Below are 19748 nucleotides of genomic sequence, written 5' to 3' on the forward strand. Positions count from 1 at the left end.
CTTTCCATCCATTGCTTCTTGTCCTGCCTTCAGGTGCTTTGGAGAACAGGTTGCCCTCCTTTTGTTTGTGGCAGCCCCTCAAATATTGGAACACTGCTATCATGTCACTCCTAGTCCTTCTTTTTATTAAACTACACATACCCAATTCCTGCAACTGATCTTCATAGGTTTTAGCCTCCAGTCCTCTAATCAACTTTGTTGCTCTTCTCTGCTCATTTTCTAGAGTCTCAACATCTTTTTTTATACAATGGTGATCAGAAATGGATGCAATATATTCCAAGTGTGGATTTACCAAGGCATTATAAAGTGGTGCTAACATTTCACGTGGTCTTGATTCTATTCCTCTGTTAATGCAGCCTAGGACTGTGTTGGCTTTTTTGGCAGCTGTAGCACACTGCTGGCTCTCATTTAAGTGATAGTCTACTAAGACTAATGTTGATTTATTGAATTGAATAAATCTGTTTGACTTATTCCTACATGTATTTATTTGAATTGAAAATGCTTGGAATTCCATCTGCAGTAAGAGTCATCATCTGTGACAGCTTTAGGGTTTTTTATCCATTTTTCTTCTATGGAGCCTTCCAAACTCAGGGTCTGGTCTACCACAATACTCTGGGCATTCAAGGTAGATAAATGTTAGTACTCTTTCTCACACTGCATAAATTTAGCAGGATAAAATATGGGTGTCTATGATGTAGACAATATGTGAGGGGTGAAATTACTAAAGACTGCTGGTTATGAGAATAATATATTACTGAGCGTTGGCTGCTTGTGGGCAACTGGAAAAGCATTTTTGATTTATTTAGCCAGGCTGTTTGTTGTATTCTTTTCAAAACTATGTTACAATTAAATTCAAATTAGATGGTGGTTAACTTAGTAATACTTTGTCTTCATAATATACATATACATATGTATATGTATACACACACACACACACACAAACACTAGTTTTTGATGTAGCATTCTGTTTAGTTTTCTTAATCATGTTGGCAACTTATTCTATTAATGGCAGAACAGCATTTCTTTCAGTTACTAGTAGAAAGCCAATAAGATTTTGCTGCTAATAGTAATGAAAAATGGTTAATGGTGCCATTATGTCTGAATGTATGTGAAAAAGAAGAAGAGAATGATGACCTGATGAATGATGATGTTTTGTTAACTGAAAATTATCAGATTGTCAAGAAGCATTCAAGCATGAATATGATAAGTGCTCCTTCTTAACTTAGAGATGGCTGTAATTTTAGCCTTTCTGCTTTTGGAAATAGATGGTTGCTGAACAGATCTATTCAGTATCTATTTCAGTCTATGCATCACAGCTCTTTTTTTACAAACGGAAGTTTAGAATCATTCAGAATCATTTTCAATTGTTCTACAAGTGTAAATGATGTGTAGGTTATTTAATTTTTTTTTAAAGAAAAAAAGCTGGACAACAAGCTTTTTCAGATGCTGTAAGGAGAATCGTGCTTCTCTGCCTTTTGCTCTCCCTCCCCCCTGCAGTCACATGATCGCAATCTGGATGCTTGGCAACCTGTTCGGACTTCTGATCAGTTGCCAAGCACCCCATGATACTGTGATCGCCATTTGCAATTTTCTCTGCCGGCTCCCAAAGAAAGTCAAAAGGGAAACTGGCAGGGCAGATTGCAAGCTGCAGCTGACTGCTCCCTCTCATCTCTGGGGATTGGCTGAAAGAGCTGCTTGCCAATTCCTTTACTGGGGTTGAGAACAGAGCTTAATTTCTGATTATTTGAGCTCTTTCTGTACCCCGACAAAGGAGTTGCCTTTCATGCATAGGGGAGAGATGATATCCTTTGACAGGTAGCTCTTTCAGCCAGCCCCTAGAAATGAGAGGGAGCCAAAAGCAAAGCAGAGAGTAGAGAGACAGTGCAATAAGGTAAGCAGAACTGGGTGCCTCAGATGGATGGGGCCCGATGAGGCTGTGTGCAAATGTCTCTCCCTTAGGGGCTGAAAATCCTGCTTGGATTTCAGCAGGGAGGATTTTCAGCTTCAAAGTTGAACCTCCCAGGCAGTATCTTCCCAGGCATCCTGCACTACTTCCCTGGGACTCCATTCACTTGGTCACTTAATGACTGCAAACAGGAATGCCAGGATTGCAGTTGTTGAATGAAGGTGTTACTCTTAACCATTTTGTGCAACTATCAAGATTTAAGCCTTAAGATTTAGATTGTAAGATGAAAACTGTATCTATGGGCATGCTTCTATGTTTTTCTGTGAAAGCCATTTGAGTTTGTTTAAGAAAAACATTGGTATGTGCAGATGGGAAATCAATTTTACAAATGGGTTAGCTTATTTGACAGTCAACTACATCTTGATGGGGGATGGGGGTGGGATGGTGAGTATGGCTTTTGACCAACCAAGAAGTGACAAAGACATAAATTATCATGAGCAGAACCTCCTCTTATGGGAACAGGCACAATTGATGTGCAAGATGGATTTGTACAAAAGTCCTAATGAGCAGGGCTGCCACCTGATCTCCAACCATAAGTCCAGAAGGATTCCCAAACTGTACTTTTCTGACGAAGTGCAATCCTACCAGACTCAGTCATGGAAAATCTCTGGGCTCAGGGAGCTGTAAAACCCAGATATTCAGTCTTGCTGTGGTTGAGTCAAAGTTTTCCCCAGCCAGATTCCCATAGCCTCCAGGCACTGTAAACTACCGTGGCATGACTTGGCCGCTGAGAACAGAAAGCTACAGCTGCTTAATTCATTCCATGCGAATAGAAAACTGATGCCAGAAGCTTATGTAGATATTAAATAGTCAATCCCGAAATTATTTCACAATTCAGGGATCTAGGGCCAGACTTCTCCTTTTTTACCAACACTGAGTAGAGCTGTCCTTGGAGGAAGAAGTTACAGTCACCACCTGGAACATTCTATGACCTGTTCCATCCTACTTCACACTCATCAAGTGGTGATAGTGAGATGTTATTCTATGGGATTCAAACCTTTACTGGGAATTGAACTCATGTACATGATTAACTCATGTACATGATTATTATGCCCCCACCCTCTGGAATGAACTACCCCCCGAGATCCGGATGATTCCGGATCTCCTTACTTTCCGCCGCGCCCTCAAGACATGGCTTTTTCAGCAAGCGGGCCTTACCTAGGGAGGATTTTAGGCAGGGATAATTTTAAAAGTATTTTAATCGGAAACACAGCTGATAATATTTGGTTTTAATTCGGCTTTTATCGGGGTTTATTTTTTGTATTTTTGTATTTTTGTGTTTTGTATTTTTTTTGTATTTTGTGTATATTATTTGTTTTTAATATGCTGTGAACCGCCCTGAGTCCTATGGGAGAAGGGCGGTATACAAATTAAAATAATAAATAAATAAATAAATAAATTTTTCAGGAGTTAACCAAGTCCTGGTCCTCTGTGGTTCCCAGAAGAGATATATAGAATCTATGAGAATGGCATCTGTAATCCACCTTTACATAAGCTCTCAAAGCAGAGAGAAATTCCATAGAATAACATCTGGCTACCTATGTCTAACAAGGTGAAAATAGGGTGATTCCAGTCATATAGTACCAATCTAACTGAAAGCACCACACAGGATATAGGTCAGGGGTGTCAAACTTCTGGTCCGCAGGCTGGATGCATCATAGCGAAACCGTGCCCACCCCATTGCTGGCAATGGCAAAAAAGTCGTGATACGTCACGACACGTCATGTGACGTTGTGAGTTTGACACCCCTGATATAGATCATGTAAAATAGAGAAATATCCCCTCTGCTCCAAAGAGAAAGGGTAGACATGTAAAATCCTATACATGGAGCATGACAATGTAACATCCTCAATTAGCCAACCCTTTCACAACCTCAGGACTAACTGACTTGAGTTTTTCCAAGATGACCAAGCACAAACTATGTCTCAATCAACTACATGGGACCTGCATAGACAGAAGCCAATTCTGAGCAAATCCTAATGTACATGTAGTCCTTATATAACAATTGCATTAGATAGCAAACTTTCACAAATACGATGGTAATAATGGTAATAAAAAATAAAAAATAAATTTGCTGACTAATGCATGCATTTACAACAACAAAAGCCTTCAGTGTAAAAGTGTAAGGTCTGGTGAGTTTCAGGCAGCAGCTTCCAGCTGGTGAGAGCATTGTCACCAAGGTCACTTGCAGCTTGTATTTTTTTTTTTACGCAGGAGCAGCACTGAGGAGAAAAGCAGCTCAAGAAGAGATTGCTTGTTTAAGCATCTCTCCACCCTATGCATGGACAAAAAAGTGGGGAGGGAATGGATCCAGCATAGGCCACTGCTTGAGAGAACTTTATCTGAATGAGTTCTCTACAACAAAGGTCTCCAACCTTTTGGGCACTAGGGACCAGTTCTGTGGAGAGAGGTTTTTCCGTGGACTGGGGGGGGGGATGGTTTTGTGTGCTGCCTGCATCCCACATATGGGGCTTTGCTTGGTCTATGGCCCAGTTGCTGGCATGCTGCGGCCTAGTACCGGTCCACGGACCAGGGGTTGGGGACCCCTGCTCTACAACAATCAGCAAGCTTCACATCATCTCTCTTTGTCATATGTTTCACTCAGTGATCCTGTCACTTGGTGGCAATTGCAGTCACAAAACAAAGACTACCTGTATCCAACAAAAGCCTAGAAAATTCCTTACGGTGGTCCTGCAAGGGTACCTTCTCTAATACGTGACTTACCTAGAAGGGACTTAGTCACTCTAAACAAATATCTCATCTGCTTCAAACAGAAAGGGTAGACTTCATATAAAATCCTATACATGGAGCATAAAAGTGTACCATCCTGATATGTTAAGAATTATTGGATTTTAAATTAATGTTTGCTTTTGTGGGGCCAAGAAGAGTTCTTGATCAGTTTTTAAATAACATATGCATATAAGGAGAACTAAAAGTAGTTAAGGGTATTAATTTTTTACTTAACTCTGTTGTTTACACCAATCATGAACATGATAAAATCTCAGTAACAAGTTCAGAATTGTTGTCAGATATCAACCTTGCTCTGTTACTTTTCCATCTAGAGAGATGTTTGGATCTTTTAAATATATGTTTGAAAGGGGCGAACAGGTTCAAACACCTGTTTGCCCAGAAAATCTTGGATATGAGGTAATTGAAACATTACAAACTTAGCCACTGCTCCTAATTACACTGAATAAGTGAAGCCAAGTAGCTCATAGGATTTTGTAGGGGAAGAGATGGGGACTGTCCAGGAGTTTTAATTAATTAATTAATTTGCTATCCATTTATTTGAAAAACAAAAAACAAATTCCCAGCAGAAATAATCTAATTATGGAATGTTAGACTTTGGGAATTTGTCTTCTAAACTAGTGTGAAGAATGAGACTTCCATAATGCTGAGCTTCAAGAAACATATCAGAATTTGATCAAATCCATCATTGGACTAGTTTTTCAGTAATAGACAAATTAACCAGAGATCTTCAGCTCTTATATCAGCATAAATAGTACAACTCCATAAAAAGGGATAAAATTTTGTTAATCCCTTTTCCTTTTCCATCCATCATCACAGGTTCAACCTTGTCATCAAGTTCTAGCTATGCATTACACACTAAACTAAAATAGAGTGCTACATGCAGACTTGACACAAGAGCTGCTGTTTAAAACTGAAATAGCTGTTGTATTGCGGCTAGAGCAATTATACCAAATTATCTTCCAGTCATCCTTCCTGAAACAATGTAATTGTTATTTCTTGCTCTAAAAACTAGCTGTAGTTGCTTGTGAACAATGATACACTCAGACCTCCAAGAAATCGCTCTGAATTTCTTTGATTGTTACTTACAGTTAGTCTTGCATAGATCAACAATAATAAGTATCCCTTTGTCCCCAGAAAGGACCTTCAGAAGGGTCTGACCGAGTGAAGAAAGGTGGATCCTATATGTGCCATAAGGTAATGATAAAAAGTCTATATTATTTGTCTAATTATAGTATCTGCAGTCTTTATTTGTGTATCCACTAAAAGCTAATAAATAATAAATTGTGAACATATGAAGACAGGAACCGATTGGAAGTGGTACGTCAAATAGAAATAACTTGATGAATAAGCAAGGTCTACTTGGAGTTTATTTGAGCTGAGATAAAATGTCAATTGTCTTCTAATTTTAGCTTGATGGCAATTTAGCTGTCACACCTTCTTAAGACAACAATGAACTTGGCAATCTTCTTTTTGCTCCAGCAACCAACCTCTAAAACTGCCAGCTTGTGGGTTTAGAGTTTTTAAAGAACATCAAAGTGCCTTTTTGAGACAAAGAAAAACCATTATGGCCATCACAAGTGTAACAAACATTGGACCACAAGCTAATCTTCGGTGGAGCTCTAGGGTTGCAGACTGATTTTTCATCTAGTTTTTTGTCCCCAAGGCTTTCCATTACTCAGCCCAGGGATGCTATTCTTGTTAGATTTCCAGAATCATTACTGTGTGATATAAAAGATGAAGCCAGATACTGCAAGAGCAGTATAATTGAATGGCACCTCAGTGGTCTCTGCTTTGGGTCACAGCTAACAGTATGTTAAAATCAACTTAACCCAAGAGGAAATGAAGAAGCTAAGCTCTGCTTTTGTTTTGCTATCTGTTATTACTTATTGAATACTACTCTCTGATTTTCCCCCACAATAACCCTATGGAATTGGCAGGGTAGAAAAATGGTGACTGCTCCAAAGTCATTCCAGTGAGTTTCTATGGCTGAGGATCAATTTGGCTCTTCACATCCCTACTACTTTTAGCCACCAACAATTAGAATAATAGGATCTCAGGCAACCCATGTAGAATTCTTTAGAGCTGAACTAGNAAACACAAACAGCAAAACTCAAGTCCAAAGGAAGGAAATAGTCCACAGGAACACGTTGCAAACAAGACGAACAGACCAGGATTCCAAGAAGCACTTTGCAAACGGTTGCCTTCAGCAACCAGCACCGCCCACACCTCCCCTTTTTATACAGCAGTCCCAGGGCGTTGCCTCTCATTGCCTTCTCCTTTTACTTTGGAGTAGTCGCATAGACTGTTGTTGTTTTTCTCTCGCTACTTGACGACGTCTGCGAGCATCAATTAGCACATCCAGGTGTGAGCCTTCCGAATCTGACTCATGCTCCTCACACAGCCGAGCTTCATCAGAAACACGACTGGAGGGGCCAGGCTCTTCATCAAGCCGTGAGTCCTGTAATTCATCAGAGCCTCCCTCTGACCCTGATGGCCCCTCAACGGCCTCCTCCACCTCCTCCTCAGATTCCTCAGACTCAGTTGTTGGGAACACAGGCTGGCACAACACTGGGCAACTTACAAAGTTAAAAAGAGAAAAAAGCAAAAACAATAGCAATAGCACTTAGACTTATATACCGCTTCACAGTGTTTTACAGCCGTCTCTAAGCGGTTTACAGAGTCAGCATATTGCCCCCCCCCAACAGTCTGGGTCCTCATTTTACCAACCTCGGAAGGATGGAAGGCTGAGTCAACCTTGAGCCGGTGGCACTCGAACTGCCAAACTGCTGGCAGCCAGGAATCAGTAGAAGTAGTCTGCAGTACTGCATTCTAACTACTGGGCCACCACACCACCAATATATATGCTTGGATAAAAATAATCACCAAGCCAGTAAAACAAAACAAAACAAAAAACATACTATACAAAATTTGTCTGGGGCTCAACAAACAACCATATTCCAGATCTGGAAATAAAACCATGTTTTAAAATCTCGCGGGACGAGATGAATTTCCAGGCAATGTATTTAATTGTTTGAGTGAACTTGAAGCATCTCACTCTACCTGATCCTATTGGACAGGCTGGAACCAATGGAGACAGGCAGTCCCTCAGATAACTAGGCTCTTTGCCATGAAGGGCTTTATAGATGACAATCAGTAATGGTAGATTCCAGAGGGTCTACAAGGGCAGTCTGGTAGTACATGTTGCAGTAGTCCAGTTATTAGATTACTAAAGCATCTGAAGGACCCTTCCCGCCCCAGGCCAGGAAGAGGCACAACTTGAGCATAGGATGAACTATGCAAAGGTCTGCTCACTATAGCTGCCATCTGTCCCTCCTGCCAAATTGTAATTTTTAAAATGACATAAGGGAAAATGAATCAAAAACATGACAGTTAATCATTTTAATTGCATTTAATTACATTAAATTGGTTTTAGTGAAAATGATGCATCTCTTTAAAGTATAATTCAAATTGAATCTGGTTCAATTGTTATCCTGGCCTTGCCCTTTTCTTTGTCTTGCTCATTTCTTGGGTTGCAGCCCTCCATCAAAGGGCACACACATCTCCCATGGTGCACAAAAGGGAAAGAATTGCACTGAAGGCATTTCCTCTTATAGTGTATTTATCAGCATATGGAAAGTTGTGAAAGTGTTGCCTAAAAAGAGAACACTTTGAAAATTGGGGATAAATCTATTTTAAAAGTATTTACTCTTAGCACTCAGCAACTGATTTAAAATAAGTCCTAAGCAAATTTTATAAATGGGAAGGTATCCACGTGCCTATGCACCCATTTGGCTAATTCCCAATGTAATTAATGCCAAGGTTTTTGAAAAATCCTATGCAAAGCAAATAATGTTCCCTGTTTAATTTATTCTAATTAAAAATAATGTACTTTTTTCTGTAATGTTTAAAAAATCTTATTTAATAACCATTTACAAAACTTTCTGCGTAACAGCTGCCACTTTCTACTCTGAGATCAAATATTCTACTTGATCTTATTTGGAGGTGAAATTAATGTCACACATTAATTAGCAGATTTGATTAAATTAACAGGATAAAAGGTTTTTTTAGAGATAAGTAATATGGCCCATTTTAGTCTACAATATACAAGATAAATTTTCTTTATTAAGGCTGCTAAAGGTTCCTGTTACTTTCAAAACTTAAAAGCATAGTTAAATAGTACATAATCTTTATGAGAAATGGGTGGTCCCCAGTCTCCGTCCATTTTGAGTGTATAGACATAATAAAGTTAATACAAATCAAAGATAGTCAATATTTCTTATCTGCATTACAATTATGTGAATCATTTTTCCTTAAATATAAAAAGGAAAATCCTAGTGAATCTTTTCCCTCAATTTTTTTAGTTGCATTAAGTTCCTGCAATTTGCTCTTTTTGCTATACTATTTTGTCAGAAAAGCACAAATGCATAAATTCTATTAGATTTTTTTTAAAAAAAAAAGATTTTGATCGTATTCTAATTTATTTCATATAACACTTTAAGAACAGTTGATGAGAGATAAAGTAACACTTCTAAATTCAGAGTTATTAAATGCTGGCTTATTTTTGTTATTTTGCCTGCCAGCAAATGCTTATTGTGAAAATAGAACCTCAATCAGACAAACTGTGGCAAAGTATGATTTAAGGAAACATTTACACTAAAAAAATCATTTTGTGCTGTACAAATATATATATATATATCATATTTGCATAAAAATGTTCTGCTTAAGAGAAGCAGGCTGTCATTGTTCGGATAGATGAGACCAGTAAAAACAGAAGTCCAAGGCAAGAGGTTTCCTTAAAGAACATATTTATTCGCTGCATAGTATTGGTATGATCAAAAGCCATTTCCACTTCATTTTCGGTTGCCACAAGCATCACACAAACACAATATTCCTTTTTCTCTGAAGTTTTCTATATTTTTGCCAATCCCAAATATGCAGCCATTTGAAATTCTCTCTTGAGAATTCAAAAAGAAACCCAAATGTATGAAATGCAAAATTATATATATTTAAAGCTATTATTTTATGTTTATATGACATAAGATTAAATTATTTTATTGGGACAAGTATTGGGTATAAGCATAGGTATTCTTTGTCAAAATGATGTTACAAAAGATACAAATATTACACAGAAGAATATATATAAAGATTTTTTTTTTGCTGATTGTGCCCATTATTTATAACTTCACTGCAATAGAGAAATGTATCATATGTAAAAAAAATTAACAAAAATAATTTGTGGTTCATTACCGGCAAATTTCTGGTACGCCGTATCAGAAACCTTAAATTTCTTTTCTTTGGAAAAAAAAAAGAATTGCACACTCTGCGAACCTTTAAAATCTATATTGTAAAAATTCAAAAAATGTGTAGGATAGTACAGCACTTTTTAGATAAAGTTCAAATATGAATTTTAATATGTAAACATGTAAATAATAAGTAATAAAAGTTTACCCACTGAAATATATACATATATACAAATAGACACACACACACACACACATACATGTTTGCTCCCGCTAAACTTTATGTCCCTAGACAACACTCAAGTCAGAAGTTTTTTGACACTGCAAACAGTTTGTATTCCCGCCACCAGGAAAAATTCCTGGCAAAACACATCCGAAAATATATAGCTAGTCCCTATAAAAAGCTGCTGTTTGAAGAAGCAATGATTCCATGTGATTCGTTTAGCTCAATAACCCCAGGATTATGATTAACTTGGAGATTGGAGGTCTTAAGAATGGAGACAGAATACATTTCTCTATTATTTTTTTTCATCTCAGTATATCACCACTAATACTCGTCTGGCATAGACACTGTGACACTTCACTGTGACAAGACACTGAAATCACTATGGCAACAAAGATCTTCTTATTTGCCTACAGCTGCAATTCTCAAATAACAAAGTGGTTTTCTCTTCCAAGGAAACTAAAGTGGTTGCTGGGAGGGCATAAGGAGTCATGGAATAAAATTAAAGAAGTGTTTAAAAAGTGGGGAGGAAGTTAAAAAGAAATTAACCTGTATTTTCCAACTGGTAAGAATCAAATTTTCTTCGGCCACGTATTTCTGTCATGATGGGAAGCACCATTCTGGAGACCTCTTCCTGTTCGGTGAAATCTAGAAAGAAAATGACTCCCTTGAATGACTAACAGCCCTCCTGGCAGCTATTGCTATGTTATGCTATGGCAGCTATGCTATGCTATGTTTCATCCATGGGAACACTTGTGATAATCCACTCATTCTCCTTCCTAGTCCTATTGCTATAGATATCGATGTGCAGCCCGAAGCCAAAATACGCCTGACAGCTCCGCTTCCAATCTGGGGTTCCGTTGCGCTGCTGACAATCTGCCAGACTACTTAAAGTGACAAAGCTTGACAGCTCTGGAGGACAGAGAGATCTCACCAGGTTTTGCGAAAAAGGATGCAGCTCGAAGATTCTACATTTGTTTTGCCAAAACAGAAGACTCTGGAAATTCTGAATATTTCAGCCAGCAGCTTTTGTTTTCTTTGATCCCTGGTTGCATTTCCATTTAATGCACGTAACGTGAAATACATTTGATTATTGAACTACTTTAAATGAAGAACTAAATCATATCAGTCATAGTTTTGTTTTTTTAACAAAAGACATTATCACCATTCAAATGATAGACCAGTTTACAGAAGTAATTAAGTATGTTATATTTAATTTAATAATATATCTAATTAAGATGGAATAGCACACAGTGGTTGTAGGGAGAAAAAAAAACCACAGATTACTGTGATCCAAAGAAATTTCAAAGCTGTTTGTAATCATATTTGCAACATGTTTATGATGCAACTGTCTTTCTTGTTCCATTGGTTTCAATGGGTTTTCAATCCAATTTATGTTCAAGATCAGTAATTTTAAAAATAAGCCATTACCCTATTTTCTAGAATATACTGATGTAATTTATGTTTGAATTAGTATGATTTATTTTTGCTTTTCATGAAGATTATTTTTCCGATAATTAATAATTTGTTTGGCAGCTATAGGAGAAAGCATTCCTGACCCAAGTCTTTGCAGATAACTTCCTAGGACCTCCATTTTTCAAGCCTCAGTATCCAAATTTTGAGGGTCACCTTTTCTTGCCCCCCTCCCCATTGAAAGACTTCCATGGGGCAAATATTTACAGTAAGTGTTGTTTTTAATAGGCAGCTGCCTCCTGTGGGCACCTGGAATCTATGTGGGGCAGCAAAAAAAGCTCCCTCTTCACAAGGATAAGATTTGTATTAGATGGCCTCCATTTTTCTCTTTTAATCAGATTATAGGGCCCAAACAGTTGAACCTTACCTCCTCCCCTACCAGAAATGATAGAAAATAAATTATTTTTATTTAACATAAAATAAGTCTATGGGAGGACAGGCTGCCTGCAAAATAGCCAGCCAGCTGCTGGTATCCTGCCCCTTTAAGACCTCTCCTTAGATAGCCCGGCAACTTGTGGCTATAAAAGCTGAGCATAGAGGCTGCTAGGTGTGCCAGTATTGGTATGAGAGGGTGACCTGGTTTGTGTTTGGGGAACTGCGGAAGTCTGAAGCAGCCTATGGTAAATAGAAGAGTTACTGTTCCTCAGAAGTAGAGCTCACAAAGAAAAGTAATGGAAGAACAGGAGTTGTATAGAATTGGGGAAAAGTGGTAGAATAAACAGGTAGTACTAGCTTTGAGTGCTTGGGTGTGTGTTGCCTAGAGCAGGGGTCTCCAACCTTGGCAACTTTAAGACTTGTGGACTTCAACTCCCAGAATTCCTCAGCCAGCAAAGCTGGCTGAGGAATTCTGGGAGTTGAAGTCCACAAGTATTAAAGTTGTCACGGTTGAGGATCCCTGGCCTAGAGGCCTGTGGTTGTGTTGACTCTCTGGAGTTTTGGAGGCCACTGATCTGGGAAATAAATCCTTGGGGAATAAGGTAATTGTACCAGGAGGCTAGATGTGTATGTAAAAAGAAATGGACAGCAACCCTGGTGTGCCATGCCTATACTTGCCACTTTGATTTGACTAGTTCCAATAGTCATAATGCTCTGGAGCTAAATCCCAGGCCCAATCAGGAAACAGACTCTTCAAATCTTTGCTTCTCCGAGAACTTCCAGGGAACAACCTCTGGAGACAAGTTACTTCTAACTCCTTATCACTGAATCCCATTTTGTCTCTCTCATTGGAAGAGGACAGTTATTTTAGGGTCCTCAATGCTGCAGGTGTCTCATTCTATACAACGGATTTTTTTTACCAGCTGATATAAGGAAAAAATGTATTTTTCCTTCCACATGGCTCTTTTTAACTACAGTATGTGATTCTGTATTGAAAGAACTTGCGGGTTATAAATGGAAATAGCTGCCAATAACTTTTCAGGGAAACACTATGACAATCCTGAGATAAATCATCTGTATTATGCAAATATGGAAAATGTGCATAAAGGTAGACATCTCAAGTTATATTTGAATGACTTTTCCTTACACCCCTTATTAGGGAAGTGTGCTGTTGACATTTATTTTCAGCAGACCTTTGTAGAGCTGTGGGAGATAGCTAATAGAATTTTGGAACACCTTGGCTAAGTGTGGTTACTTGAAAGGACATATACAGCATTGGATGACAAAATGAAGCAAGCAGTATGTATAGTAAATAACACGATGCAAACCAAATCCTGGCTTAATGTTTTCAGAACTTTCAGCAAATGCTGCTTTCAAACTTTTCTCCATTTCCTTGAGGACAAAATGAACATGTTTCTTAACATATTTAAAATAGAATGATAGAGTTGGAAGGGACCTTGGAGGTCATTTAGTCCAACCCCCAGCTCAAGCAGGAGAGTCTATACCATTTCAGACAACTGGTTGCCAGTCTGTTCTGGAAAGCTTCCGGTGATAGGGCACTCACAACTTGTGAAGGCAAACTGTTCCACTGGTTAACTGTTTTCACCGTTCGGAAATTTCTCCTTAGTTCTAGATTGCTTCTCTTCCATCCATTGGTTCTTGTTCTGCCTTCATATGCTTTGGAAAATAGTTTGCCTCCCTCATCTTTGACTAGGACTAGGAACACACCCTAGAAACATATAGACAATCAAGGAGCCATAAGTAGCCTTTCCCTAAAGAAAGACATCTGTATAATTCTTTCATTGGATACAACTTTTGAACTTTACTTTTTAAAAAGCTTTCTCCAGTTATCTACCTTTTCAGATTGTAGCATTTTTCTACACCACAAAACAAAAGGTATTTTGAGCTGAGAGAAAACGAATACTAGAAAACATTTTAATATTGTGAACTGTGTAGATGTGTTTGTCTCATAGTTCTTGATAGATAAAGAGTTTCAGTAACCTTGACACCAAAAGGAAAATTTCTGCTCCAAGTATGTGAGGAAATCCTTTGTAAAATGGTACAAATCACCAATTGACAGGCTATATTTCCTGTGTTTCCAGGGAAGCTTTTGTTCTATACAATTTAACAAATTTACTTATTTTCCGAACTCCTCCCTTAACACTTGGGGGAGCAGTTTGGTGTATAGTTAATTCTCGTGTTATAATGGCACTTGAGATTTCCATTGCTAAGCAATATGGTCATAAAGCATGACATGATTGCTTCACTTAGCAACAACAATCCTAGCAGTGGTAGCTGCTGTCATATCTCCATGACTATGTGAGTCATTAAGTGGGAAGAGACGGGAGTCCAGGCAAGCAAGCCAGTGAGTGAAACCTACTGGAGGGGGGGATTTTAGGTGCCACAGGAGAGTAAGTCCTGCAGGGGGATGCTACAGAGCACAGGCGGGCCGCAGGGCACATGGACAGTGGCAGCAGGCTAGTCAAATGTGGACTGATCCCAGGGATTCTGGGACAGCAGAATTTTGAGGACTAGTCTTTAACTCCATTATTTTCACTGCCATCATGATATTAAACAGTTTGAACAAATGAACAGAAATAGTGGAGGCATTCGGCCGGTTCACACCACTTCGGCAGAACCGGTAGCTAATTTTTTGTTGCCCAGGCCCAGAATGGACTTTTGGAAGCAGCATCCACACAGAGAACCGGTTGTTTACATATGTGAATCCCACCACTGAATGTAAGCCATTTGACCTAATGGCTGCTCCACTCCCTCAACTGCAAATTCTTCCTCTCTGCTCTCTCAGACAACACAAGCCATCCTTCAACACACACTCAGGCGCTTATCCCTGTTTTCCTTTTATAATTGAAAACCAGGTATGGTGCAATGCTCTTCAGGCTGCCTTAAAGGGAAGAAAACAAAGGAAAGGGAAGGCTCACACTGGCCCTACAAACCTTTGAAAAACTGACTTGAAAATAAGAAGCTTAAATGATGCCTCCTGTGAGCAGATTCATAGAGCCATTCCTGAACATGGATCACTTTTGATGCTGGAATTTCAAGTTAGGAATGAATGTGAGTGGATGTTTGTACTATTCCTCCAATAGATTTTTGCAAAATTCTAGTGAATACCAGCACTACTTAAAGCTCTCTAATTATCTGAAGTAAACATTTGTCAGGAATAACAACTGGCCCACTGAAGGCTTCTCATTTAATTATGTAGTGAACTTTCTGTCTTTAATTCATCAAAATGAAGTACCAATCTATTCATTAATGTTTCCACACTAAAAAATATGTATAGTACTCTAACTGCTTGGCCTTTGAACACAGGCCTATTAGAAGCTCTGTGTAATTTGTGTAATCCTTAACTTGCTTATCCATCCGCATCATCAAAAAATTTTGTAAGTCCATCTGGGAACTAAGTAAATTACAACTTCTACAAAATCTGTATTAGTTTATGTCACAAGTAATCAGAATCTTAATGCAGAAAGGGTATTATGCTTTTTGAAGCAGCAATGAGCTCTCATGCTGAATGCCAAGGGCTAGTGTTCTTTGTCCTGATGTTACCCAACAGCTGAGGTTAACACCTTCAGTTATTATTATAATACAAATATTGTGGTTTTTCTTTGCACTGTGAAGTTACTATCAAAGCATTCCTCTTCTATCTCAGGATACTGCAGGAAAGAGGAGGTTTTGCAAAAACAATTGAAATTCCGCAATTTCACTTATTTACATTGTTCATCTTTATATCTGAAACCTGCTTTAATTTGTAGCTTTAATTGATATTTCTGTTGATTGATACTAAGCTACGTGTGAAATAGGAGAAGAAACATAGACAGCTATTGCTATATGAAAAAAAACAACCCCCCACCCCATTTTAGAGTTGAAAAAATATAAGGTTTCAGGACGTGAGTGTGAGACATAGTATTGGCAGTATAGCATTTCTGCAGATTTTAAAATCTTTCATCATTATCGAAAGATCAGATTGGAAACAAATCCCCCTGGAGGAAATCTCTGTATGGTCACTAAGAGTCCACACTGATTTGATGGCATATAATAATCAAATAGAAGTCTTCATATTGTTCCCCTTCCAGTTCACGTCTGAATTTGGGGTATCTAGATTTGAGCAGCAGTCAACTGAACAGCAGATCCTTGCTGTACTTGCCATAATGCGGAACATCCATTTGTTTCAATCCATCCAACAAGAAGAGCTGACCATTTTCCCATACAATTATGTTCCACTATTAAACTACTCTCAGCACTGAAAACTTTTTTTCCCCCTGGTATACAATATACTTAAATTTGTTTTCCTGTAACTTAGCTGTTATTGTCTTTGACACTAGCTGGCATGGTACAAAACCAATACCAACTGGCACAGCAATCCCTCTGGTACATAATAAGTGACATCATGCTGCTTTTCTTCCTCCTCCTCTGTAAGACTTTCTCAGTAGTTCCATTTTATGTGAATCCTCCCTTCAATTAATTGGAATCGAGCACAGTACTGGAGAATGTGGTCTGTCTCTAGTGCAGTAATGGAATTACTCTTTCGGTGATTTGGAGATGACAGTTCTTCCATGTAGCATCAGACTGCAGCCACATCACATTGCTCGTTCATATTCAGCCTGCAATGTTTACATTGCTAGCTAATCAATATCTATACAACAGTAAATACTGTACCACATATGTCTCGTATTATGAACCATCAAGAATAAATGCTGGCTTTTTATCAGCATAGGCAGTCTGAATGAAATCTTTAGATTACAGGGAGGCAGGAAGGTTTACTTCAATTGCCACTATTTCTTTCCAGAACATTTGCAGGCAGCTGAAAATACTGGCTTCCTGGTGATTTTGCTATTTAATATTCCATCCATATGTGACAAAATGTTCAAGTTTCTTCAGAGGATTGAATAAATCTCTTCAGTGGGGCTGAAGTTCAAATATATTCAGCAGTTCTGAATACTTTGCTTTCCAGTCCAACATCTGCAAATCCCAACACAGCCAGTCTCATGATGGTACACTTGACCATTGCAATTGCATTATAGTGTACAATATTGGTAAATATTAGATCATGTTACAGTTTAATGAGATAATTGACTTTTGTCTTAAAAATATCTTCAGGATGATAAATTAGTTGCTGGTCTCTTGCACAAATTTACATTTAATCAACCAAAATTGTAAATAAAGTAAGTAATTGTAAGTAAGTTGCTTCCTAAAATCAGAGGTCATAGTTTCTAATACTGGAAGCATTTTATTTTATTACTGGAAACATGGCAGAATGGGTGTCTAATTTGCAGATGGAAAAATTATCTGGATTTAGATATGAAACTTTGTGTATCTTCACAGCTACTTCTGTGGTTATAATTTTTACCTCCCTGGCTCAATGGAATATATGAGACATGAAATAAATATTTTCACCTATGCAGCACTCCAGTGTTTCACAAGACAGTCCCACTTTGCAATTAGAACATTCTTCCTTAGAAAGAAGATTGATAAAAAATAAAAACAGATGTCCATATTGACTCAAAGCAATTTTGGCAGCTAGTATATATTTCTGTTCACAAATTCATCATGTGCAAATACCTTTAAGTCCAATCCATTTCCATATTTCTGAATCCTCTCTTGTGAACCTTATGAATTATTAGAAATAATAAGAGTTCAGTGTAAAATGTATTGTTCTTTTAAAAGATAGGGAAGATGGGAAAGAAGGAAATGTCAGAAAAAGACCTGAAAAGAGATCTTATTTGGGGAAATAATCTATTAAAGTTGCTCAAAAAAAGATGGAGAAGAGTCCCATAATCCTTCTAACCCCAGTGAAGATTTATTTCCTTGTTCTCTAAGTGCCGAGAAAAAAAAAAGGTTTCACAGAACATAACAGACTTCTGTTTCTCCCTCTCTCTTTGCATTTCTGCCAAATTTGCTAAGAATATTCACTAATTCTCTCAAACAGATTGGTAGAAGTCACGGAGCAATGCCACTTCCATTGCGGGACCCCCCAATATATGTAACCTAACATGATATGCATGATTTATATTTTCTCTGTGTGAGTCATATTTATACAACTTAGTTATATGCCTATGTCATATTTACGTGACTTAGCCAGAGTCATAATGCGATTAGGAAAGTTCAATTACTTTTTAATTATTAGTTTTAGTATCCACATTGGATGGTTAGAATCTTAGATTAAATCCAATTCTACAGCGCTAAATCAAGATTACTACAGATGACTCATTCAAAAACTTTTTGGTAAATTATGTTCATAAGTCTAGGAAATGAAAGAAGCAGAAATTCAGAATACAGATTTACATGAAGTTATACTAAATAGTATTAACTCATCACAATCCTGATAAACGACTAAAGTATCAAATTTTATCCTGTCCCGGATAAATAAAACTTATTATTATAATTTGTGAGGGTTAATCAGAGGGAGAAAGGCTTTTGTAATTTACAATGAAGGTCAAATTTCTTATAAACACTCCTCTTTTTAGGTCATGTCGTGACACGACATCATTCTGTTCTGTAATAGAATGGCTACACTTGGACATTGCATTGTACGAAACTTCCATTCCTTCTCTGGAATAATCCTAAGAGAGATTCAACTGCCTTTGTTAGTTTTTGATTAATCAATTGGGTGAAACAATTGCCCTAGTGTTTTCAGGCAGCCAACCAGCTTCGAACTTTAACTTTCAGCTTAACTGAAATCAGAGCAAAATTTATGTGTCTAACTGGAGAAAAGGTCAAGATTAAAACTTACCCAAGCTTATTGTTTTTGCATTAAATATGGGGTTTTACATCCAAACATAATCAGCTTTCCAAATAGTTCAATGTCATTTAGAAACAAATGATTCATTTCAAAATGTATGTCACATCCTTGGCCAAAATAAACAAATTTTACAGTATTTAGATACTTGATTTTATTTTATGTGTTATGTGTTAACTCTGGCTGTGTTTCCATGCCCCTAATCTTATTCTGTGAACTAGCTATTGACATTCCCCGGACCAAAGCTGTTTTGGAAGTAAACTCACCTTAACTTTATCTCAAAGCAATGAAAGCAGGGGTTTAAAATAGAGTAATAGTTTGCCAAGAGCAAATCCTCAATATGAGAGAAGACCTGGAATTTTATTGATGAATTCTAGCTGTTTAAAGCTCCTGAAAGAGGCACAGATAATCTTCACGCTACACCAGAGGTCCCCAACCTTTTGGGCACTAGGGACTGGTTCCATGGAGAAAGGTTTTTTCACGGACCGGAAAGTGTGTGGTTTTGTATGCTGCCTGCATCCCATGGATTGGGCTTTGCTTGTTTGTGTGGACCGGTTGCTGGCATGCTGTGGCCTGGTACTGGTCTGTGGACCGGGGGTTGGGGACCCCTGCACTACACAGAAAAATGTCTTTGAAGCATTCACCAAGTCAAGCAATACTATGATCTCTAAAGGAGTTTCCCTTGACAAACCCCAACCCACCAATAAGCATGTAAACTTTAGCTAGTCAAGCATCTATGTGTTGATTGATAAGAGGAATTTAAATTGAAATTTGACTGTGGCAGGGAGGCAAGGGCAAAGGAATGCGTTTTGGGTAAAGAACTTATGCTTTGGAAAACACTGTATGCTTCCATATTTGTAGAGAAAGTTGCTTGATGAACTCTTCAGCTCTCACTAGTCTCAGGTGAAGTGAAAGGAAAGAAAGAAGTGCTAATTAAGTCTATACGTTGTCAGAAATCTTGGGAAA

The 19748-nt window shown here is 38.0% G+C and overlaps 1 protein-coding gene across 1 annotated transcript in view; it reads left to right on the top strand.

Moving 5' to 3' along the window:
* The window catches only part of SUMF1 (sulfatase modifying factor 1), a 57808-nt gene extending 46503 nt beyond the window's left edge, over positions 1–11305 (top strand). The window contains exons 7-8 of the mRNA XM_015825643.1: positions 5852–5911; positions 10964–11305. Coding sequence (XP_015681129.1) covers positions 5852–5911; positions 10964–11077 — 174 coding nt within the window. The 3' untranslated portion in view covers positions 11078–11305. The remainder of the gene's footprint in view (positions 1–5851; positions 5912–10963) is intronic.
* Positions 11306–19748: the final 8443 nt, after the last annotated feature.

The sequence above is a fragment of the Protobothrops mucrosquamatus genome, unplaced genomic scaffold, assembly GCF_001527695.2.
Source record: "Protobothrops mucrosquamatus isolate PMUCROS unplaced genomic scaffold, P.Mucros_1.0 scaffold2734, whole genome shotgun sequence".
Classification (NCBI taxonomy): domain Eukaryota; kingdom Metazoa; phylum Chordata; class Lepidosauria; order Squamata; family Viperidae; genus Protobothrops; species Protobothrops mucrosquamatus.